Source organism: Endocarpon pusillum (genome assembly GCF_000464535.1).
Source record: "Endocarpon pusillum Z07020 unplaced genomic scaffold scaffold1323, whole genome shotgun sequence".
Classification (NCBI taxonomy): Eukaryota; Fungi; Ascomycota; class Eurotiomycetes; order Verrucariales; family Verrucariaceae; genus Endocarpon; species Endocarpon pusillum.
In genome coordinates, this window is record NW_006915997.1 from 89,984 (window position 1) to 114,288 (window position 24,305).

Genomic DNA, 24,305 nt, shown 5'->3' on the forward strand with positions numbered 1-24,305 from the left:
GATTTCTCTTGTGGCTCAGTTCATGCTAGCCAGCAACTTTGATAACTGCCCAGCTTTAAATGAAAGCAATGTGAGAGAACTTTACAAGCCAGTCGTATTTAGATAATTTAGAACAGGGCCATCTTAAGACGTAGAAGAGGGGATTTGTCCAGTACCAGCTTTGTTACTTCTGAATGACTGTTTTGAGCAAGCCATTATAACACCGCCCCATTGTGTAGGTCAATCTGGATATCATCTTGTGCTAGTAGTAACTTCACTACTTCTGAATGACCATTTTGTGCAACCCATGATAGTGGAGTCTGATCGCATATTCCATCTTCCGTATTGATCTGGATATCATCATGTGCTAGTAGTAACTTCACTACTTCTGAACGACCATTTCGTGCAGCCCATGATAGTAGAGTCATATCATCCTCGTCTCTAGTATTCACATTGATATTTCTGCTTGCAAGCAGGAGCTTTATCATTTCTGAATGACCGTTTCGGGCAGCCCATGATAATGGTGTCAAATCATACTTGTCCCTAGCATTCACATCGATATTTCTGCTTGCAAGTAGGAGCTTTACCACTTCTGAATGACCTTTTGGGCAGCCCATGATAATGGTGTCAAATCTTCCTTGTCCTTAGCATTCACATCGATATTTCTGCTTGCAAGCAGAAGCTTCACTACTTCTGAATGACCGTTTTGGGCAGCATATGATAATGGTGTCAAATCATCCTTGTCCTTAGCATTCACATCGATATTTCTGCTTGCAAGCAAGAACTTCACTATGCTGATTTCTCCTCGTCGAACCGCCCACGACAGCAAGGTTGTATTGCTTGTCACTTTGATGTCGTGTTTGTGTTTAAGAAGTGATGAAACCACTTCGCGAAGATCGTGATCTAAAGGAGATGATCCATCATGATTAGCGTGAAGCTCACTTTCTTCACGTTCATTCAAGGTCAGAAGAGCTCGGAGAGCTTCTTCGTTCCCTGCTGCCCAGGCAGCTACCAGCGGCGAACCATATCTTTCGCCTCTAATGTCGATGGTTTCAACATGCCTGCGTACAATCCGAATGAGGCTCGGTAGGTCTTCCTCGGCCAGAATGTACAGCAAGCTAACATTGGACGAATGACGGCGAATGTCATATCTTTGAAGGAGGTTGTTCATGAAATTCCATCTTGAGAGAGGAAATTCTCTAATGAACATATTCTGGGGACATCCAAGGCCGTCTGCAGCATCGCTGTGGTAAAGCACATTATGTACTGCGTATTCGAGAAAAGGAAAACTCTCACAGGCTCTTCGGCGAAGATTCGCTGAATCTTCTGATGAGGCTTTTGGCAGCGATCCATTCAAAGCTAGATTCGATGTGACATCAACTCCTAGGAGATATTTCTGGCAACATTGCTTCAAATTTTCATGGCTTCGTGCCGGAAACGTAGCTGCTGGTCCGAAATATGGTTTGTCTAGTCCCTTTCCATGAAGAAAGAAATCTCGTACAGATTCATGAATGAATTGAACGGTTCTTGATTTGGCTTTTGTCTCTTCCACCAACCCCTTGGAATGGTTCAAGATAAATCTCTCCATGTCGTCCTTAGTAATCACTTCTGAGTTCCAAGCAGACACAGACTCGGGCTCGATTCCAGCCAGGATAGCAAAGTATAGCTCCTCGGTTCTTAATGGTCGTCTGGTATACAGAACCCATTGCAAACAGAGAATCATCCCATCTCCATTTAGATTGTCCCTACTTAAAATGCTGTCAAAGAGTTTTTCCAAGCTGTCCGGGATCTCATTAAGTCGCCTTCTCAGCGCATGTATGCGACCGCGAGCATACTCTTCGTTGAGCATCCGTACGACAAGGACAACCCATAAAAAGATGCCAGATGCCCTACTGAGTATCTCATCTCTGATCTGGTCAACCAACTTACTGCGTCCAGCTTTTAGCTCGCTATGGAGATAATTCGTCATGTCCTTTTGATGGCCATCTTGCTCTTGGAGAACAAGCTCTTTACAATTATCGATAGTAATGTGGGGATAGTGCCGGCTTGAGAAACAAGTACGAAACTTCAATCCAGATAAGACCGCAGTCTGGCCCAGTTGCTCCAAAAAGACCACCATGTCTCGTACCTGATCATCCTCACACTCATCTAGCGCATCGACAAAGCAGATTAAGGGGCGATCTCCAATTTGTGTAACAGCATTTTCGAAAATAGTCTTCAAGATCTCAACATCCCATTCGGGAGATCCCATGTCGTCTAGTTGTGGAGGCCGCAACGCAAGTACTTTCTGAAGATCAGGAAGTTTCTCTAGGAGCTGAAACAATAGGGACCGATACATTCCTAACGCTGACTTCTCTAAATCTTCGCCTCTAGCATTGAAGAAGAAGGATATAACGGTCCAATCGGGCAGTCTCTTTTTGGTGCTTGCAAGGGCAAATTTCATCAAGGTACTCTTGCCCACCCCTGGCTTGCCCTTGAGCCACAGGAAGCCATGGTGTTCCGGGAGGCGGTCATCGTCGAGCCAGTCTTGATAGCCGGGGTTGCTATGGATCCATCTGCATGTCTTCGCGTGTGCTGATCGAATGGTTGCATGACGAGCATCAATCTGATCAAAATTCAACGATCTCAAAAAGCGCTGTCGTTGATCTTCTGTCAGAGACGATCCCACGTACAGTGAATCCTGACCAGAGCCTTCCAACGCCTCGTTCGCCTTTGATATCTTTCTGGATCTGGAATCTTGTTCTGTATGACCGGCTTGCAATGTATAACTTAAACGTTCGGTAGCTTCATGGCTCCGACTCCTCGAACGTCCAGAAGTAGGGACGCAAGACAGAATTTCTTTCGCACACGCTGCGGCTGATGCAGCAGCAAAAGGCTGCCATTTGTCATTCTTGTGTGAATCTGCATAGTCGCATATGCCCCGGATGACGAGGCAGGGGAAGTTATTCATGAGGCCGGCGGCCTCCATTTCGAAGCAAAGAACACCACCCAATTTAGCGCTTAAGTTGTCTCTCTCTACTCCATTTTTCATGACTTGGTTGCCAGATGCTATCAAGCCATAGTGTATGACAATATCTTCATTTTCCCGTCGAGGTCGTTGGACAATCTTATGCTCGGGACACTGATGGCATGTTGATCCTTGAACGTGTTTATACGAGGGCTCGAAGAGGATGTCGGGACCCGCACGGCACCGATCGAACATATTGTGGTGGGAGAGGGAGGACAAGCAGGACTGGATTCTGCTTTTGCCTAAGTCTGAGACTGACCGCATCTTGCTCACAGCGGTTCCTAGTATAGGAGGCGGTGCGTTGAGGAAACCCGTACGAATATGTTGCCCATCAGGCGCAGTTTTGCCCAGGTCGTATTGAATAACACCTCCATGGCAATGTTGTGGCTGACTGACTACAACATCTCCAAGCCGTATATCAGTGACAGAACTTGGGACGCCACCGCCAATCCCCACCATCAACCAGTACAACACAGCAGGAAACGAGGATCGCGTTTGAGCAGCAGTCGCGGCAGCAGAGCTTGTGCCAATCTGCCCTGCAGGGAGACTGGCAATAACCACATTATGTATTCCGATGCGACCTAATACGAATTGAGCTGCCTCGTTGATATCTTCGTATTCCTCGTCCAGGACAGCACGTGCAGCGCTGAGTTCGAGAGGTAGAGCGCAAATCCATGCGATGGTAAAATCTTTGGCTTGGGGGTGGGGTCGTTTTCTTGCCATATTTTTCTCTGCTAGCCGAAATGAGAGCCAGAGGATGATCGAGTGATGGTTTTTGGTCTTTATCCTGTTTCGAAGGCATCGAAATATGCCCAGCCTTACTACAGGGGGGCCTGAGGTAATGATCAAGGTCTAACGTGTGACGCTCTATAAAGACGCCGTACAAATCTGGCTAAGTCTGAGAGAAAAGGTAGCGCGTGCGGACCGAATCGGATTTCATTTGGTAAATAAATTAACGTGGAATCAGGTAGTATAAGCTGTCAAAATAGAGCAGCGATAAAGCTCAAGACCAATGATTTATCAAGAATATTTGAAACTTTACTTCGTACTACAAATTGAGATCAGCCTCAGCCCCAAAACAACGAAGGGTGTGATACTGTAGGACCATACAATCGGAGTAAGGCTTCATCTGCAAGTGTTCTGCTACAGCTGTTCACACTTCTACCCGTTTGGACGAGCATGTCGGGTGCCTTTGCCTCAGTCAAGTCTTCTACTTCTATCATGACTCGAATCCTACTTCTACAGAAGTGTTTGATAACTTGGTGTCCGGCCTGTTCTTAGAGTCTGGCAACGCAAATGCATGTGTAGAGGTGCTTTCTCCTGGACCCACTCAATAAATTCCAAGGGTGCCAGCGATGCTGTGCACTCTGCAAGATGCCAACCACGAGATCCCCATTCTCAAGATGAGAGTAAACCCGGTGGGCTGGAAGAATCCAGCAGCAGACTCGCCGTTTCAGGTTTACCAGAGCACGCCACACCAGATCTCATGCATGTCTGGGAGACTAAGACTAAAGAACTGCGCCACTACGTGGTGGCTGCTACCAATTGCGTACAGTTCTTCTTCATCCATCAACGGAACTTGTATTCGCCGCTCGCCATAAATATGAGCTTTTGGAGACCCTACTATATAAGAAGCGTGTCCCGCCTAGTTTCAAAGATTATGTCTTGTACATGGTGCAAGAGTGTGCGTGGTCAAAATAGCACTTCCAAGTCTCAGGAGTCTCCCAGCTGAGTTACTAAGATCCAAAGGAGATGTTCATGCGCTGGAATGCATGTATGGTCTTCGTTTCGTCGATTTGAATGGAAGAGGCAATATTCATCAGCCAACGTCGCGGCGGTCACTTCGAAAGACTGCTATCTATTGCAGCGATCGACCATCCAAGGATGGAGGAATCTGAATCTTCGTAACGCCTTCGCGCCTCGCAAAGCACTGCTTGACGGAGCTTGCACACAATCAAGACAGTAATTCGTCTTCTGGTCCTCTGACGATACATCTTCTACTTCTGGAGACCGCGATTGCTAATTGGAGGCCTTACCTAGTAGACCTCGTTACTCAGACAGACCAACGTGCTGAGTTGTTGCTAGGAGCATCCCGCAACGAGGAAGGGCGCATTGGCATGCCAGAGCGTGGTGAGCGCCAAGAGCTCATGCTGTTGGGTGAGGAATTGGTTAATGCTGCGCTCATTATCAAGGCGACTATGAGAAATGTACAGCAGCTACACAGGATTTACAGTTCCATACGAGAATCGAAAGCGTATCAACAAGCAATTCAGTACGATCCGATTGCTATTGTTCTTTCCAATCAGTTACAGGAACTTGATCTCAATTCCATGCGGGTGAGGCACTACGTGCGCGTGTCCAAGGCATTGCAAACTCGGTATCAAGCTTTCTTGATCTTGACAGTGCATTCTCCCTACATAATCTAGCCAAGGAGTCGAGAAGGGAGCACGAAGAAGTGCGCCAACTTAGCAAATGGATGGAAGACTTGACAAAGAAGAGCACGTAGGATGCTGTAGCGGTTAAGGTTCTGACTATATTAACATTGACTTAACTGCCTGCGATTGTGTTCTCCAATTTCTTTTCTGCGTCATTTGTCGATTTCAGAAACCTCTCTGGAGGAGGAAGTCATATAGTGGTTTTAAATGAATGGTGGATCTTGGTGGCCAGTGCCATCCCACTCATATCACTGACTCTGTACATCTGGTACGCTTGGATGCGTATACAGTCTTACGGAAAATATCTTGGTGGTGGCAACGCAGAAGGAATGCTGCACGACGTGACCTGGCCCATTGTCCCGAGGAGAAGGTCTGAGACTGGGAATCAGTATGAGAAGAGATCAAGTTGTTGGGTGATGGACAAGCAATATCTCGACCAAAACTACAAGATTATATTAAGTGCAAAGAAATATGTCAGAGGACGAATAGGGATTCGTAATACAATTTCGAGACATGATTCCATGCCACCTGAGTAAATCGAGCATGTTCTTTATTTGAGAATGAATTAATACGGTTTAGCCGAATTCAAAACCCCATAAAACTTGACTATATGCAGCTTTTCTCAAGGGGTAAGGATATCTGCGTTGTACTATAATATCACCCGTGTAAATCTGGAAAAAAAAAATTATATGTCTAATGCGTTAGCCCTCCCATCTCAGCCGTGCACCCGAACTACCCAGACGCGGGTCAGAAAGGTAGGTAAAGGAACGATTCATGAGCCCCCCCACAACGGTTGCGTACAACATTCTTCTCACAATCATACTCAGCCTCCTCTTCCTGGTCATTTGATGAGCCAGGAAACACTTCCTCATGATCTACAGTCACTGTGCAAAAGTATCCGACCAAACCCACAAACACACCAAAAGGTGCACTTTTTAACAATGAATAAAAACTTTAGCTAGGCGACAACTACATATTTAAAAAGTTGTGAATTATTGAAAATTAGTAGATTAATCCTTTATTAATAGAAATTTTTGTCTCAAAACTCGTAGATTTTGAAAAGAAGAATTAAGAAGTAGAGTAATCCAAAATTCTAACAAAATTTGTATGGGACTCCATACAATTTTTTCTTCTTTTTGGAAAGTTTGACTTGAAACTTGTTCTATTGAATATCTAGATATTTTATAAGAAAATTTTGTATTTATGAATAAATATTTGATTAATTCTAAATTTATATTAAATTTAAAATCTAGTAGTTGACGCCTAGCTAAAGTTGCTATAACTATTTCAAAAAGTCGTCTTTTTGGTGTGGTTCCACACAAATTTTGAAGTTGGCCGGATACTTTTGCACTAGTACTGTACGTGATCATGGCACCAAAGGCTGCTCCGGCTTTGACCCTTCACGCCCAGGACAGCCCTCGTTCGGTTTCCCCCCTAGTAGATCCTGCGGCGAACAATGTAATCGCCCTTTAAAACCCCCGATCTAGGTCTTTTCCAAGCAGACGTTTCACGCCACACGCCGCTGCCTCTTCGGATTCATCACCTTCCCTCCCACAAGCAATGGGGTTGGATTTAGGGTTCGGGCCAATCCGTCGAGTGTTGATTGTCAGGTCCTTGATCGATGGAAACTTGATTGAGCGCGATGGTATGGTTATCTGTTGGAGGCGGGAGCATTGGAGGAAGACGGGTTTTGAGGCCGTGATACAGATGAGGTGGGATGTAATACAGAGTCGAAGCCATGATATTTAGCCTTCAGCACATCTGCTGAACCTGCCACGTACAGAGACCGGCAAACTTCATCAAGCTTCTCAGCGCTCTGATGATGAAGAAAAAAAATCCTCTATCATCCCTTTGGTGCCTGACAGTAGCTATCACTTTTCTCGGTTCTTCACCTTGGTCCAGCCACTTGTTCCTTTTACCCGTCCAGAAACAGCAACAGTAGCATCAGCATCAGCATCTACAAGCTCTTTCCCACGATCAGTCTCAACTCTGCGATCTTCACTCCTTCTCTCCGTTCTAGCTGTCATAATACTCCTCGCATCATCAAAACTTGACCGACCTTCCATCTCCGCTGAGTTTCTGTTCCTGATGAAGACTGCTTCGTCGGCTCGAAATTGCTCACCCCCGTCATCCCATTCGTCCTGCTCCAACATCTCCCATTCTGCGTTGCTCATTTCGCCGATCAGGGCGCGCTTTAACGGGTCGACGATCATGGTATATTTGGTCAATTTCCAGCCTCGGAGGAAGTCGGCGCCGTTGACTGGGAATGAATGGGCTGAATCGTGCGAGAAGTGACCTAGTCTCAAGGATCTGTAGGGGGCTGCAAGATGTGCGGATGGGGTGATGGTCCTTTGCTGTCGTACGTCTCTTCCTGAGAGCACTCTCAGCAAGGCTGGCGACTGTGGCGGCGCAATCAAAAGATTCCACAGGTTTCGACCCATGTTGCAGACATCTTCCCATGATTCAGTGCCAGCGTACATTCCTTGGCTTCGACAGAGCCAGGCGATGTCCCATGCTAGTAGGGAGATTCCTTCGAGGAAGAACGCAAAGGCTGTTGAGTCTCTTTTGGCGATATGGGGTGTTTTATCTTTAAGATTTTCAGGTTCAATGAACAAGGGGCGGGGGCGCGGTAGCGGTCTTAGGTCTGTATGGCGAGAGCCAGCAGGACTGTTGGTTGACGACGATGTGGGGGTGGTGCCTAGGAAGGGTACTTCTCGGCCTTGATATGAATTCGTGGGTGTGAAGATGGTGGGAAGAGGGTAATTACGATGTGGAAGAGTGATCTCTGCAGGAAGACGGAGGGAAAGATAGAACGAGATAAGAACAACGAGGTGAGCTGTATTATTTAGAGAGGTGGTGAGTTCGTTCGCTTTGGCGCTATTAATGTCTTTGAGGTCGAGAAGGGGAATACCGCCAATCGTGTACTGATCCCTTACGACGCCGCCTCTCATTTTCTTCCTCTGACGTAAACCATGTAGATGTGCTGCTTCCCTGCACAAGAAGCTTCGAGTCTCGATTGCCTTATTTTGGATAGTATCCCATGACTGCGTGATCTTCTTGATTTCCTCCTGCGCTTTCTCTGAGCTAGCCTTCTGCCGCTCTGATACCGCACTCTTGATAGTACTCCACTCGGACCTTTTTTTCTGTAGCATGGCCTTACGCTTGGCAATCTCCTCCCGAAATGCCTTGATTTCAGCTCTTAATGTCTGAATGTGCTCATGTATGACTTTCGTCCTGTCCTTGGCTTGGGCTTTCTGGATGTTTCTGCTCTCGACAGACCATCTTGTAATTGCCTGACCATCCTGCCTGACTTCTAGAGTGTTGGGTGTTTTATCGGTCCCTTTAGCTGAAGAATGGATACTTTCGATTCGTGAAGCGAGGTGTTCCTTTTCCAGGAGAAGCTTTGCATTGCGCAATCGAGGTTCGTACAGGACGCTTCTGGCGCATGAAGGACAGCAAAAGGGTAACCTGGAGCTGTACGATCGCATGCAAATATCGCACTCCATGCTCGAACTTGCTCAGCAAACATATAGAGAACATGAGAGTAACCGTGTCATCTTTTTTCTTTATGGTTGGATGACTCCTCTGACCGAGTTGCCTCGGGCAAGTCGGCGGTACAACAAGACGGCAGGGCGTTCGAACTACGCTCCATCATGACTCATCTGCGTTCATTTGCTGTGCTCAGTAGCGTCCGCATGCTCTGCTGTCCATGTGATGCATATGGCTGGCTTGCCGTTGCCTGAGTTACGTTCAAGATGCAGCCAGCGCCTAGGAATAATGGTAAGATGACCGTATTATATAATCGGTCACGTTTTCTCGTGACAGGTACGCGTCGCAGCGCGTTTGGTGCTCTTCAGCCTTATGTAGTAGTGAAGAATTTTATCTTGGTGCGATCCTTTGCGCGCTGTGCAAATTTACAATCACCAGGATCGGGTCAGGAAAGGGTTCTGAGAATGAACACACATTCCTCTCCTGGCTCAGTGGCCGACTCGGATGACTGCTCGCCTCGTTCCTCCCCTACCCGATCGAACACGGCTCCCCCAAGCGTGCGTTCGTTCTTTCCGGGACAAACAAGGCACGAAAGCCCGACTCGAAGTACCAGATTTCAGTCGGACATCTTGCCTTCCTCAACCAATTTCGAAGTCAATGGCTTCTTAGGAGTAGGACCACAAAACCAACATTCGAATTTCGCGACACAGGCATCTACACTGGTACAACAGGAAAATGAGGTGGGCCTGCTGGGTCATGGTGAACTAGCAGAGGATGCACTAATGGCGTCGTGTGATCCAATGGAGGACCTTCCTTCCAAGGACTGGGAAGAGCTGGAAACAAGGTTTGATGGGGACATGGAGGCTGCAGTACAGCATGAGCAATCTATCATAGATGAGATTGAATGGGTCATGAAAGTAAGTGGTTGCTGTGTATGACCCACTGGCCATGCTAATTGGAATTTTGGAACAGATGATGAAGGAGTCTACGACCGCTTCCAGCAAGACAGAGTCTGAGAGAGCTAGAAAGAGGTACTCGAGTTTTGTACCAAGATCGTTGTCGACACTAATAAACGTTACAGACTTCGAACCCGGATTGCGTATGTACAGCAGTCAGAAGAGACGTTGGCTGAGAAGAGAAAGCATTGTGCGAGTTTCTCAGCTCCCTCAGTTATGGTCGCAGCTAATGATCCAGTAGACAAAGGAGTCGTCGATGCATTTCAAAATGCTATGGCTCTACTTGGAGGCATATGAACCATTATTTTTGTCCCTTGTGAAGGTGGTCAAAATGTTGGTCTCGTTCTTGGCAACAAGAAGGAGATGAAAAATCTGCTCCGAACTCACTTGACGCTCACCCATTCGATGCCGCCTTTATCACTATTCTACTATCGATTACCTACACAGAGTGATTTGTAGATAAGTGTTGTGGATGTCTGTCCTAAGTGCTATTATAACTGCTCTCTTGGCTGTTATGTTACTCGGGTTTGAAACGAAGAACCATCAGAATGTGCCTCATCCTCCTTCACAGACATCAGAACCACTCCCTTATCACCTAAAGAAATGCACCCTGCCTCAAGTCGCAGACTATGGGCTCTATCTGCTTGTTCACAGACATGAGCTTACTAAAGGACGACTCTGCTTAGCCTATTAGAGGTAATAACCTGGCAACCCTCGATTGGGCCTATCCCCTCCGTACTACCTGATGCCTCAACTAGGGTCGTTGGCAGATTTAAGCTCGGATAAGGTTGTTCTCTGAAGCTCTTTCAACGAACACTCAATATCTATTTAAGGAAGAAGCAAGTGGTCCTACAAAGGCTCAGAAGCTCTGATGTCAGAGGATCTCTTCTCCGAAGTTGCATTCTAATGAATTGCTTACACAGAAGTTGTAAGAACACCAAATAAAGAACGTCGATGACTAATTGAGACATTCTAGACCCCTGTTCAGGTACGGAAGGGATAAGCGTTCACGGTTGCGGCCAGATCATGAATACAAGAAAGATTCCGAGCGTCCTCGGTATTTTCCCAGGGTTGAGAGACAACAACTACGTTCACAGCATTCGTCTACTTAGCAACGACCAACAACCCATAGTTCGGCACTTCTTGATAACTCTTCAACTCCTCTATGCTGGCTCCCCCAGGCCCGTCCCCTCTCAGGTACCTCTCAGGCACACTTGTGACATCCCACTTCAACTCCCCTCTCATTCCGGCCTCTCTCGCAGCAGCCTCATAGACGTCCTTTCTCAAGTGGTAGCAATTGAAGTCCACGTCCCCGACCTCCGTGTTGCCGTGCAGATGGAAATATATACCATCCTCCACATCTTGAAGAACGTGATAGACCAAACCTCCCGATCCCTCTGGTGGGGGACGAGCATTGAACTCGGCGTTGACAGAAGCTGTCGGATCCTGAGTTGGCGGAACGGTGACACTAACAAAGTGCCCGCCGTCCTTGAGGTTGAGGGAGATGTTGCGGAACATGTCGACAAGACCGGCGCGATCAGGCGCGTAATTGAGCAGCCAGGCACCAAAGACAAGGTCGAAGGGCGCACCAGCGTAGCAGGTTGGTTTCGCGCAGTCGGCTAATATAAAGTCGATGGTTCCACTGGTGCTCGAAGGAGAGCTAGCAACAGCGCTACCCCGTCGGCGGGCCTCCTCGATCATTACCGGCGAGATGTCCACTCCGACCACGGCACTCGCGCCCCATTTTAGAAAGTCGTAGGTATAGAAGCCTGATCCACAGGCAAGGTCCAGGACGCGTGAGTTGTTGATCAATGGCGCAACGGTAGTCTGCACGTTTTCGTGCTCAATAAGGGCAATGGACTTTTTGCGAATGTAGTCATAAGGAGCTTGAATGGTGTCATATTGGGTTGACATCACTGCTGAACATTTCGTACGTAGAAAGGCTGCCTGCGATGATGAGGGTATGGGGCCGAAGGGCCCTGGCGCCGGCGGAGCTATTTCCTCCGAACCTTGTGTCTTAGGTATCTAGTCATTACAACACGACGATAGATACGTCTGAGCTGATACTGCTCCACTAGGGAGAGTGTACGGAGTAAAAGTAGAGAAAAGGTATCGTTAGAACTTCTTGGTGTGATGCTAACGATAATGCCAATCCGTATGTTTTCTATCCACTCCGCGGATGACAGGGATACTACCCATTGTATAATAAAAGTGTTGCAATTCCTTGGCGTATGCTGTGGAGCTGCTGTTGCTGAAGCTGTTTATACTGAATTTGTAGATATCAAGTAGAATGCTAAGAATTCTATTCAGTAGCTATAGATCTGTTGACTTATAATTAAGTTTAGTTTTCTGTTTTTGAAGTCTGAATTTTAAGAGATTAAGTAGTCAAAGTTTATATGTAGAAAGTGTGCTTAGTCCAAAAAAGTTTTCTTGATATAAATTTGATATCCAAAGAATCAGAAGAAGCTCAGCTACATATTGATATAAGTACTATAGTATCTAAGTCTTTGAATGGCTTTCTGTAGCTGTTTGAGCAAAACAGAGGAGCTCCGCACATGCGCCAAGGAATTGCAACACTTTTGCAATGGGCAATAGTGCCCAATATCAGTGCACCACATCATACCATTCCGCTACTCATCCACCTCTTCCTCATCCTTCACTTCTTTTCCTCTGCCTACCTTCCAAATCTCTTCAATTCCACATATCTCAATGGCGGGTACGTAATGCACGCAAATGCTATTGACGTCCAGGCCCCAATATCGCCTCCATACCCTCCGATCTTTAGAGCAATAGGCCCTTGATACCAAATCTGATGCATCCCCATAAGGGCACCCGCCCAGCCAACGAGCGAAGCAAATAACGCCGCCGCACCAATGGGCAACTTCTTCTTATCATCCCATGCCGTCCAGTCGAACGGCACGCCTCTAAGTACATGAAAAAGGAGATGTTCTTCCAGGGCAATACTTAGCCAAGGACAAACCGAATAGCTCATAATTGGGAGAAAATTTTCAAAGATTCTGAACAGATAATTACGCCCTGCGACGGAGCAGATAAGTTCAATCAGCGTGATAACGACACACCAAAACCAGCGAGGAATCGCCTTTGCATAACGGCCAAGGACTTGGATTGTCAGTGCTCCAGCGTAAGTACCAGGGGCGTTATTGGTGATAGAGCCGAGGGCGAGGATAACGACACAGAAGCCGCCGAAGCCACCCAAGCCGTCATAGCAAGCTAAGAAGAGCGCACCTGATGAAATGCTGTAGGCGTCATTCCAGGCCGGGGTTGTAGCCACGCCCGTCGCGATACCCACGCCAATAATATTACAGAAGATCGTAGGTAGCCAGATACCAGACCAGGTCGTCAAGAAAGTGATCCATTTGGGGGTCGCGGTCGGGTAATAGACGTAGAAATCGGCACCTAAACCGGCCAAGCCAATTACGGTTGCGAACAACAAGGCGAAGAAAGAGCAACGATGTGCGGTAACAGTACCAGCAGGACCGACAGCAACAGTGGAAGTATCGAAGCTTTTGCCAGCAGAGCCGACAAGGACAAGAATGGCGAAAATTTGTGGGATGAACGCGTATCTAGCTTGCCCGTAAGCCAATCATTTCCCCTCCGTAGCGGTATAGAGTGCGCACCTCCCGTATGTGTAGATAATGGCGATACCAAATGTGGCAATCAAGCCAATGCAAACGGCGCTGATAACACAGCCAACAGAAACACTTAAGCCTGCGCCATTGACAGCCGAGAACATCTGGCCGGCGATAATGCATCCGATGATTCCCCAGCCTAGTTGCATGACTAAGTTGAGGATACAGAAAAGCTTTGAAGGCCAGTAGCCCATGAAATATCGACCAATAATCTATCGAGCAAGCCATACAGATTAGCAAACGATATCAGCCACCCATTATATGACGATGGTAGGACCTCCAACAAACAAACCATGGTTCGATTTCCGCTTTCCGGCCCAAATGTGGATGTATAAGAGGCTCCGCAAGCAGAAAGAGCATTGGCAAAGATGACAATGCAGACGCAATCCACCCAGCCAAGCTGAAACACTAGTGGCCCAAGCAGACCAGTAATAATATTTATTGCCGTCAAACTAATGCTGAACCACAGTGCAAACATTTGCAGGTAACCGTGTATATCACCATGATGTTTCTCCTCCTGCAATACACGTGTTATGCCACGAGCTTCAAGCCCTGCAAGGCTCTCCACCTTGGCATTCAACTTGGCGAGCTTGCCTTTGAGGAGGAGGGGATCAGGAGGGATGTCACTGTGATTCAAAGTGTCGCTGCCGGCGTCGGTGGTGACATTGAGTTCGGTGGCCTCCAACTCACCCTGTTTCTCGACGTCGTTTTCGGGGAGCTGGTGGGCACCATGGTTCGGTGGATCCATGATTGATGGAACAAACACACAAAAGGAAGAAAGTCAGGATGAGGAAGACAGGATCAATTTCAGGTATTCAAAGGCCCAGAGCTCTCAGCCAATTTTTGAGCATAACCAATCACTCAAATCAACGACCCCTCCTCGATAGAACAGACGTTAAGGATTCAACTTAAGAGATAAGCTTAGCAAAAGATTGGGGGGTGAGCCCTGACCAATTGAAGGTCAAGTACTTTCCGTTCCATCGAGAAGGGTTGTGCAATTGAGCGATTGGATATGCTACGTCGTACAGACAGTAATCGCTGCTTTGGAGAGCCTCGTTACAGCTCAGTTTCCATTGAGTGGCTCTTGGGAGCTATCACACAGCAAGGGGTTGTGCAGCTTGGTCTACTACGTACAGATCACTAACGATAAAGATTACCGTTGTCTGACGCTAATTCTGTGATTTTCGCTAACTTAGGAAGGAAGTTAGTAGCATACGTAGTACAACTAGTAGAAGACAGACCATTCCTATTTGGAAAAGTCTTGACAAGACTGGCCATGGAATTTCCAACTATACGGACAATTATAGGTCAAAATATAGAGAAATCTCTCAAAAATTCCTATAGTTACCTTAGCTATCAGTTATGTATTGGCTATATAAGTGACTGACAAATTACATGTCTACGGGTTGCCTAGCACTGCTGACTAGTTAGTTGCGGGGTTGAGCCGTGATTGTACGTAGTAACACCTGCGCCTCACCCTGGTTCTGGTGAGACCAGATTGAGCAAGAGCGGCATCACCTTAGGCCCGGACCGGTTGTGAGGCCCGCTTAACTACCGCCGCCGTCTTTCTGCCGCTTTTCCCCGCCTGCACCTCCGGCTTGACTTTGGGTTAACATTAACGTACTCATGCATTTCAGTAAGCGATTCGGCGAATATTTGGGGCCCCTGCATTGACGATTAGCATTCTTTTGCTGCGGTAGCGATGTCTGAGGGACCTTCTGATCGTGACCGCGATCTGTTGTCCAGGCTGAATGCTCTTAAGCAGTCAACGATTGACCTGGATGCGAAGCAGTGTGATTACCCTCCCCCCATTTGCACTCCTTAGGCAGCCGGCATATCTAATGGTAGAAAGATTGACTTACCCAAAATCGACCCCCTCGGCACATGACATCAACCCTCTTGTGGGTCACGCCCTTCATGCAGACATTTCTGCCCGCTTTCGAGCCCTTCAAGGCAGTAATGGTCCTGTCAAGTCTGTATCCATAAAAACAAAATCTGGCACCTCTTTAGACATACCCGAGTTGCGGAAGGGAGACGAGGACAAGACTGTAGAAGAGTTACTGGCTGAACTCGGACCAGAAGAGGAGTGGGCAGTCGACAAAGGCGAGGACGACCAAGTAAGAGACCTACTGAAAGAGGCGCAGGACGCACTCAAGGGTCCACCACACACAGAAAAGAATGATGATCTCCGAGACGTAGAGCCAGGGGCTGCGGGCAACGAGCAGCAAAAGCAGACTGCGCGAACGCTGAGTATCGACCTCTCCGTATTCCAACCAGAACCCGATTCCGAAGTGGAGGACACTGCGGAAGCGCAGCGGCAAACGAAATCGGAGCTTAACCACTCGCTAGACCTAGAAGCACACGAATACCTCGAGCGTGTCTTGGACGAAATCAGTCATGAGAACACAGCAACCCAGCATATCGAGCAAGAAGACGATCCGCCCCCAGAATATCGCGAAGCCGAAAGCCATACACCCCTATCACCTACCTCGCATCACTTGCCATTATCCTCAACATCCGACCTTCCCTCCACCCCCTCAAAAGACCCTGTCACACCATCACCATCATCTTTCTCATCACAAACCCCTTCCACAACCGCCGACCTGATGACACGCTTCACATCCCTCTCCCTCGCCCTCCCCAGCGTCCCCACCACCCTCCCTAAACCCGCATCCTCGCCTTCCCCCAAATCCTCAAACACTGGAAACACATACACCGACGCCGAGATCTCAACTTGGTGCATCATCTGCCTCGACGACGCGACCCTGCAATGCATCGGCTGTGACGGGGATCTGTACTGTAGGGATTGCTGGATGGAGGGCCATCGTGGGGGGAGTGCCGGGGTGGAGGAGAGGAGACATCGGGCGCTGGAGTACAATAAGGATAGCAAAGGGAAAAGGAAAGAGGAGGAGCAGAGGGAGAGGAGGAAGAAGAAGAGGGTCGGGTTGGGTGCTGTGTGACGAACAATAGAAGAGCGGAGAGGGGATTATAGTACTTGAGGATTGTGTTTGCAGCTGGCTGGCTAGGGTAGGGAAGGGCAGGACGACGATTGTGTACACCGAAACAAACAGCCGGAAGCAACCATATTAGGCTAAGGGCATATTTTGTACACAGAAGCTCACTTGGCTCCAAAACAAAAGACCCGTTGTGTCAAAGTGAGTACGCGATTAGTTACACTGCTAGCTGCGCGGATGTCTTCGGTGCTTCCTATGGTTTTGTACAATTTGTGTCAAACCTGCTCACCAAGGAAAAGAAAACCAGCCCACCTGTACAATTTCCAATTCTTTTCGACTAACGTCACACTTCATCTCTTTGAGCAGATACCTTCGTTCGACCCTGTTGCATTCAACCAGCTAATCATCTGCACCATCCCTGGCACCTCTTTCACCTGCACCAGCACCGCTTTTACTTACCCTGCCTACCCTCCCCGTAATATCCTGCCACGTAGCACCAAACCTCCTTCCAGTACTCGCCAAGAGACCCTCCTCCTCTGCTTCCAACGCATCCTCATCGGCATCCTCATCCGCTAACTTGGGCGTCCGGAACAGCATCAAGAGGAACACCACCAAAAACACGCCGAGAAATACGAACTGAGCCCAGAAGTCGACTGCGCCGAAAAACGGATAATTGACCGTCACGCGGTTGAGGAACTGAGAGACCATGCTCGGAGTGCAAACGTTCTTCGCTGCTGGGCTGTTTGTCGTCTCGGAGCAGGGGACGATGTGCTGGGTGTGGTTTGTGCAGTCTGGTTGTTCGCCTGGGTGGCGGAGTGGGTGGTCACAGAATGTTTGAGGGCCGAAGGTAGCGTATTGAGGGGCCACCACCATGGCGATGCTGTAGTTTAGCGCAAAGGTGATGAGTGTGAGCATCACCGTTGCAACAAGTAAAGCTTGGGGACTTGTGTGGCCCTTGCGGATGCGGAAGAGGGTCAGCCAGAGAAAACGGATCCCTGCGGTAGCGAGGCCAACGATGCTGGAGGAGAAGAAGAAGAGGACGAGTAGGGTGAAGAGGATGTAGTCAATTGGGAAGATTTTGGCGGATTTGACAAGGATGAAGTTTATGGGTTGGAAGATTTTGATTTTGGCGAGTACGTAGCCGCAATGGCGGCCGCAGATTGAGTTGCGGGCTTTGTCGATGCCGGTTATAAGCATGCTGGCGAAGATGATCAGGGCAACGATCACGAGGAAGATACCGCCAAGGAGTTTCAGGGGACGGAAGATGGCTTCGAGCTTGATCCATGCTCGGACGACCCAGGAACGGCCTTCGCCAGTAGACTCGGCAGCCATTCGCTCGCGACGAACGAGCGTTCGTTCCTCGCGCACCAGAGCTTCGAGTTCGCGGCGATCTTTGCTGGAAAGACCATCAGGATTGCCTTGGGCTCGACCTTCGAGTTGACGTTGGCGTTCACGATTGGCCTCGAGTTCAGTAGCGGTGGTTTGGGCAAGCTGGGGTGCGGAGATGGCTGGGGCAGACTTGATGAGGGCTAGTGGGAGGAGCGCCATGCCAGCTGCAGTATAGAAGCAGTATATTATGATTCCAACAGTAATCAGAAGACCAACGGCGAAGACAAGAGCCCGTTCTCCATGATTCTCAGTCAGAAGATGTCTGAAATAGTCGAGGTCGAAATGTGCGCCCTCCCGATGACGAGCGATGGGAACGAAGAAGCCGACGAGGAACAAGGCCAGGCAGAGGAAGATAAAGACAAAGGTGTATTTGAATGCTCCCCAGAAGCGAGTGCCAACTGTTTGCGAGCCATCCTCTTGGGCAGCTTCGTCGTATTCTTCATACCAGAAGTAAGTGAAGGGAACAACCAGCAGGCAGAGGACCGCATCGACCGAGTATAGAGTATAGTAGACTATTTGCAAGGTCTTGGTTATATTGTCGACCTTGTCTTGAGTAGCCCATTCCTTTCGACGACCAAGCTTGGAGCTGGTCGTGCTTGAGACCAACGCAACATCCACAGGTAAAAGTAAGACAGTCGCAAGGAGACAGGTCAGGGTGAAGATGCAGACGATGGTAACCGAAGCAGAGCGCTCTCGCGGAGTTTGGTATATGTAGACAAACACAGAGGCTATGGCGAACACCAGGGCAATGACCACGGCATAGACGACCCAGATCAGTGTGAGTTGGATAAAGCCTTGACCTTGACCCTGGGTGCGAGCTGCGGAGGTGAGTTCAGGCTTCCAGAGAAGTTCGAGGGAATTGGACATGATGACAGCCTCGTAGGGTAGGTAGCACTCTGAAGTGCGAAGGAGAGGGAATATTACACGGTGCACATTCCAAGTCTGGCGGAGAGTGATCTCAAGTAAAGCGGAGAGTGATCTCAAAAAAAGCGGAGAGGGAGCTGTGGGGGGAGGATGATGTCGAGCTTCCAAGTTCGTTGGTGGCTGATCTGGGGAAATCGTCATGCCCAGCCAGCAAAGATGGTCAGAGCTTCCAAACAACCAACCACTTGTGTAAAATTACTGCATACTGCGTACATATTATACATAACAATGCCAGCCACCTCAAAAGACGTTTGATAGGAAATAGTGCACTTCATGAGCACATGGCAGAAGTATCTCCGTATTTCTGCTGATGAGCCAACGCTGACACAAGTGCACGTACCTCCTAGTAGTGCACTGGTGGATCTCTAATCATCCAGAACGATCATAATCTATAAGCTCTCGTGACACTGATGTTGCAGCTCTTCATGAAACTTTGGTAACTGACGAGGGGTCAGCATTTTGATGTTTCTTCACGACGTCTGATATTCGCCTTCCCCCGCAGAGAAATGACATGACTGGAAGCGAATACTGTTGATAATGTCTGTGGGCTAGAAGAATCTTAAACGCGCCTGATGAGATAAATATCAACTACTACCATGCAGTGCTATACTGAGCTGGTTCCGCCGTCTGGAGTCACTAATGCTCTGGCACTGCCTTTCATCTCTCCGGAGGCAAGCAACCTAGTTGTTGCTAGAACTTCCTTGCTTCAGATCTTTTCTCATAAGCCGACGAGTAATGGCCAGGATACCAAATTGGTGCTGGTAGCAGAGTACAGCCTTCCTGGAACCATCACTTCGCTGGGAAGAGTCAAGATCCTGGCTTCGAAAAGTGGAGGAGAAGCTATTCTTATTGCCTTTCGAGACGCAAAGTTGAGCTTGATAGAATGGGATGTGGAAAAGCATAGCATTGCCACAATTTCAATTCATTACTATGAGAGTGAAGCGCTGCAACGAAGTCCTTTCACTCCTGATCTGCGCGATTGTGTCAATCATCTCACAATTGATCCAAGTAGCAGATGTGCCATTTTCAATTTTGCGGTAACCAATGTCGCCATCATCCCTTTTCACCAAGCTGGCGATGATCTGGTCATGGATGATTACGATGCAGAGTTTGATCGAGAAGACGCAGAGAGATCGCCCACCAAGAAGACTAATGGCGATGTCGAAACATATCAGACGCCATACGCCTCTTCCTTTGTGTTGCCGTTGACTGCACTTGACCCAGGCATTCTTCACCCAGTCCACATAGCCTTCCTGCACGAATATCGAGAACCCACTTTCGGTATCCTCTATTCGAGCATTGCCAGATCCTCGGCGCTGAACCATGAACGGAAAGATGTGACACAGTATGCGGTACTCACTCTCGATTTGGAACAACGAGCCTCTACGACTTTATTGTCCATTTCGAGATTACCCAATGATCTTTCTGCCGTCATTCCCTTACCACTCCCTGTTGGAGGTGCACTGTTAGTTGGAGCTAATGAGCTCATCCATGTCGACCAAGGAGGTAAGACGAGCGCGGTTGGCGTCAACGAGTTTGCTCGAAAATGCTCCTCATTCTCCATGGCGGACCAGTCCGAGTGCCGAATGCGCTTAGAAGGATGCCAGATCGAGCAACTGAACGCATCAAATGGCGACATGTTGATAGTACTTGCGACTGGCAATCTGGCTGTGCTCAGCTTTCGCCTGGACGGACGGTCTGTCTCTGGCATGTCTGTCCGTACGCTCTCGCAAGAGCTAGGACACACTTTGTTTCGCTCCAGGGCATCGTGTATCGCATCCCTCGGTTCCCATCGACTTTTTGTTGGCAGCGATGTTGCCGATTCTGTACTGCTAAGTACTGCACGAAAGGTCTCTCAATTGAAGAAGCATAGCTCGAGAAGTGGACAACGAACCGTAGGCGATGGCAACAGTGACGTTGCAGAAGACATGGGAGAAGCGGAGGGCCAGGAGGAGGAGGAAGAAGAAGAGGAAGAGGAGGACGACGATGATCTCTACGGCGATGCCCTTGATAAAACCATGACAGGGCAATCAGAGGGTGTGACTACGTCGGGCACAAATATTCGCGTACTAGATCGACTACATTGTGTCGCTCCTTTAAGAGATGTTACGATTGGCCGCGTAGGCAAACGGAAGCGAGACGGAGATGAAATCAAAGGAAAAGATCAGCCAAGAGAGCTAGATCTGGTCGTCTGCTGTGGCGAGAGATTGGCTGGTGGGGTGACTATCTTTAACCGTGAACTACGACATGACATTGTCAGCCAGTCGAAGCTTTCACAAGCAGACGGAGTTTGGTCGTTCTCGGTGAAGCCACCAGCAGCGGCAGCTGATGGGCTAGGTATGGATAGAAGCTATGACGAATTCATGATCATCTCCAAACCCAATGAACCGGTTCAAGCGGAGTCAACCTTGTATCAGATCTCTGACGGCTCCCCTCAAGAGAAGACGAACACAGATTTTGATCCCTCAGCAGGTGGAACTATAGAATGTGGTTCAATCACGAATGGGGCGCATATCGTGCAAGTCCTCGAAGCAGAGATCAGGGTCTACGATAGAGGTAAGCTATTTTACGGGGTCTTGCGATGTTTATGCTAAATTAATTCTAGATTTTGGACTGGCCCAAATATGGCCGATCGTGGACGAGGAGACCAATGCTGACGCAAAAGCCATCAGCGCCAGCTTTGCAGATCCTTATGTACTTATTCTGAAGGACGATTACTCCATTGTACTTTTGAAGACAGATAAGAAAGGGGAGCTGGACGAAGTCGACCTTGGAACCGAGCTCCGTGATGGCAAGTATATTTCTGCATGTTTGTACAGCGACCAACAAGGCACTTTCACCAAACAGAACGCACTAATGGCAACCACGACGAGCTGTATCGTTGCATTGCTGTCCTCTGCTGGGGCACTCAGCATATACTCTTTGTCCAATTTGCAGATCAAACTCTTCTTTTACGAGGGATTGCAGTTCCTGCCTTCCATACTATCTCACAGCACACCTCTACCGAGGCATTGGAAAGGTGCAGAAGCAGTGTCAGAGCTTCTCATTGCAGATCTCGGCGACAGGAACGACACCTGTCCATACTTAGTCTTCAAGACAAGCGGTGGTGATTTTGCTATCTACGAGAGCTATAAACCCTCGGTAACTGCTTTCGGGTTCAGAAAGATCACGCTGAGGCCTGTTTCAAATGCACCCTCGGGTGAGTTTCTGGAGCCAGATCAGAACAATCCCAGCAGGAAATCCCGTCCAATGAAAATGGCTTACGTTAATGGCCTTTTCGTCGTTCTGGCACCAGGGCAATCCCCCGCCATGATTGCCAAAGTTGCTACGAGCAGCCCCCGAATTTACAACCTTGCAGCGCGGCCGATCCTGGCATTTAGCGGCCACCATACTGCATCATGTTCCCAAGGGTTTGTGTACATTGACGCGGATCAGAACTTGTGCATGGCCAGACTACCCACAGAAATCTCAATCGGGCACTCTAGCTGGGTCGAGCGGAAGGTCGAACTCGGCTCCGATGTCAGTGGTATTGCATATTTCGACCGCACTCAGTCATATATTCTTGCGGCCAGTCATCTAGCAGATTTTCAGCTACCGCAAGATGACGAATGGCATGCTGATTGGAAAAACGAGGAAGCAAGCTGTCTACCACAAGTTGAGCAAGGTTCGGTGAAACTGTTGAGCTCGGCGACCTTCAACATCATCGACAACTTCCCACTCGAATACGCAGAGCGTCCCATGTGCATCAAATCTATGAACCTCGAGGTGTCGGAGGAGACCCATGAACGAAAGGAGCTCATCGTAGTCGGTACAGCCATTACCAAGGGTGAGGATGTTGTGGCAAGAGGCTGTATCTATATCTTTGACGTTGTTGATGTTGTGCCCCAGCCGGGCGTTCCGGAAACTGGCCTGAAGCTCAAACTGATTGCGAGAGAGGAAGTGAAAGGGGCGGTGACTTCACTTTCCAAAATAGGATCCCAGGGATTCATGCTTGCAGCTCAAGGCCAGAAATGCATGGTGAGAGGCCTTAAAGAAGACCTATCTATCTTACCAGTAGCATTCATGGACATGAAATACTACGTCAACGTGGCAAAGGAGCTACCTGGAACAGGATTGTGTATACTGGGTGACGCAATGAATGGACTGTGGTTCGTTGGATATTCTGTAAGTGCGGATGACAGACGTTTGTTGAGCGTTATTAAGTGTTATGCAGGAAGAGCCATACAAGCTGCAACTATTTGGACGCGATCAAGCGGGTCTGGAAGTCATGGCTGCAGAATTTCTCCCGGACGGGAAGAATCTATACATCATCGCTGCAGACGCAGATGGAGATTTACATGTCATGCAGTTTGATCCAGAGTCACCCGAATCCGAGAGAGGGACGAAGCTGCTACAAAGAAGCACCTTCCATTCTGGTTCTTTCGTCACAAGCATGACTTTACTACCAAAACACGAGGGGTCATCAGAAGATAGTGAGCCGAGTCCTGCGGCGAATGACTACTCTAGCGATTCTATTAGTAGCGGCAACCGGCAGATTCTATTGACGAGCAGAGAAGGGTCTCTCGGCTTGATCACACCACTCCCCGAGCAAACTTATAGGAGATTATATGCTTTGCAAAATATCCTCACAGCCAACCTTGAGCATCCATTTGGCCTCAATCCCAGAGCCTACAGAGCTGTGGAAACCGATGGGATCGGAGGGGCAGCCATGGTTGATGGTAATTTGGTGCAGAGATGGTTGGATCAGGACAGTTTCCACAAAAACTCCACAGCTGACAAAGTCGGCAGCTCTCTTTGGGAGCTTAACGAGGACCTGAACGAAATCAGTGGTTGTAGTCTGCTTTACCTTTAGATACAGTAGAACCAGCTTAGAAGCTCGACTAACGTTTATTCTTGCCAGACTACACTGTTGCTCTCGCACGGTTTGTGGTTGGAGCCTTGGTGGTGAGTAATCATTCACGTGACCACACCCTGTTGGTGGTACTTTGTTTGGTGGGCCCAGGTGACAATGACCTTGTGAGGGGCATAAGCTTAACAGAGCCGCAAGTGTCCCTGGCGTAGATCCATGCGGGCAATAGCCATGAGATGGTTCAATTGCAATTTCTTGTAGGTGAGCGCTTTCAGCGACCAAGGGGCAGATGAATTTCGAAGAACATGGAGGTGCCTCAGCTCACCTCCGCGATGTTTCTGGGGCATTTTTGATACCCTGAAACCACAGATTGGAAAGGTGTGACTGTTGCAGGATTTGAGAGCTTTCCGGAGATGCTGCGAAGATGATCAACCTCTTTAGATTTTGGCCTCTGTGATTGGTTGATAATCAGTTCCGTGAAGGCTTGGCGTGGTACGCGCCTCAAACTTGGTGTCTGCGCTGCCTGCAAATCTCTGCCGGGTCATCCTCGACCAATCTGCCCAGAATCGAATACTCATGATCAGCATCCTTCTTCACTGAATCCTGTCCTCTAGAAATTTGTTGATGGAACCGAGTGTTTGTAGGATGTTGGGTCTGATTGTGATGCCTTATT

General features: G+C 48.4%; 8 protein-coding genes across 8 annotated transcripts; 3 read left to right on the forward strand and 5 right to left on the reverse strand.

Moving 5' to 3' along the window:
• Positions 1-562: 562 nt before the first annotated feature.
• On the reverse strand, positions 563-3,709 carry EPUS_03910 (uncharacterized protein; the record flags this gene model as incomplete). The annotated part of the gene is made up of 1 exon (XM_007801665.1): positions 563-3,709. The coding sequence occupies one exon, from the start codon at positions 3,707-3,709 to the stop codon at positions 563-565; it is 3,147 nt and encodes a 1,048-aa protein (XP_007799856.1).
• Positions 3,710-7,292: 3,583 nt separating this feature from the next.
• EPUS_03911 (uncharacterized protein) lies at positions 7,293-8,927 on the reverse strand (the record flags this gene model as incomplete). The annotated part of the gene is made up of 1 exon (XM_007801666.1): positions 7,293-8,927. The coding sequence occupies one exon, from the start codon at positions 8,925-8,927 to the stop codon at positions 7,293-7,295; it is 1,635 nt and encodes a 544-aa protein (XP_007799857.1).
• A 447-nt stretch (positions 8,928-9,374) lies between these two features.
• Positions 9,375-10,163, forward strand: EPUS_03912 (uncharacterized protein; the record flags this gene model as incomplete). The annotated part of the gene is made up of 3 exons (XM_007801667.1): positions 9,375-9,827; positions 9,883-9,941; positions 9,992-10,163. The coding sequence occupies 3 exons, from the start codon at positions 9,375-9,377 to the stop codon at positions 10,161-10,163; spliced, it is 684 nt and encodes a 227-aa protein (XP_007799858.1).
• Positions 10,164-10,970: 807 nt separating this feature from the next.
• On the reverse strand, positions 10,971-11,780 carry EPUS_03913 (uncharacterized protein; the record flags this gene model as incomplete). The annotated part of the gene is made up of 1 exon (XM_007801668.1): positions 10,971-11,780. One exon carries the CDS (start codon positions 11,778-11,780, stop codon positions 10,971-10,973), a length of 810 nt encoding a protein of 269 aa, XP_007799859.1.
• A 760-nt stretch (positions 11,781-12,540) lies between these two features.
• EPUS_03914 (uncharacterized protein) lies at positions 12,541-14,264 on the reverse strand (the record flags this gene model as incomplete). The annotated part of the gene is made up of 3 exons (XM_007801669.1): positions 12,541-13,450; positions 13,505-13,728; positions 13,809-14,264. The coding sequence occupies 3 exons, from the start codon at positions 14,262-14,264 to the stop codon at positions 12,541-12,543; spliced, it is 1,590 nt and encodes a 529-aa protein (XP_007799860.1).
• A 1,003-nt stretch (positions 14,265-15,267) lies between these two features.
• Positions 15,268-16,476, forward strand: EPUS_03915 (uncharacterized protein; the record flags this gene model as incomplete). The annotated part of the gene is made up of 1 exon (XM_007801670.1): positions 15,268-16,476. One exon carries the CDS (start codon positions 15,268-15,270, stop codon positions 16,474-16,476), a length of 1,209 nt encoding a protein of 402 aa, XP_007799861.1.
• Positions 16,477-16,869: 393 nt separating this feature from the next.
• Positions 16,870-18,726, reverse strand: EPUS_03916 (lysosomal cobalamin transporter; the record flags this gene model as incomplete). Its single annotated transcript, XM_007801671.1, has 1 exon — positions 16,870-18,726. The coding sequence occupies one exon, from the start codon at positions 18,724-18,726 to the stop codon at positions 16,870-16,872; it is 1,857 nt and encodes a 618-aa protein (XP_007799862.1).
• Positions 18,727-19,379: 653 nt separating this feature from the next.
• Positions 19,380-23,635, forward strand: EPUS_03917 (uncharacterized protein; the record flags this gene model as incomplete). The annotated part of the gene is made up of 3 exons (XM_007801672.1): positions 19,380-21,339; positions 21,389-22,947; positions 22,997-23,635. 3 exons carry the CDS (start codon positions 19,380-19,382, stop codon positions 23,633-23,635), a joined length of 4,158 nt encoding a protein of 1,385 aa, XP_007799863.1.
• Between the last annotated feature and the right edge of the window lie 670 nt (positions 23,636-24,305).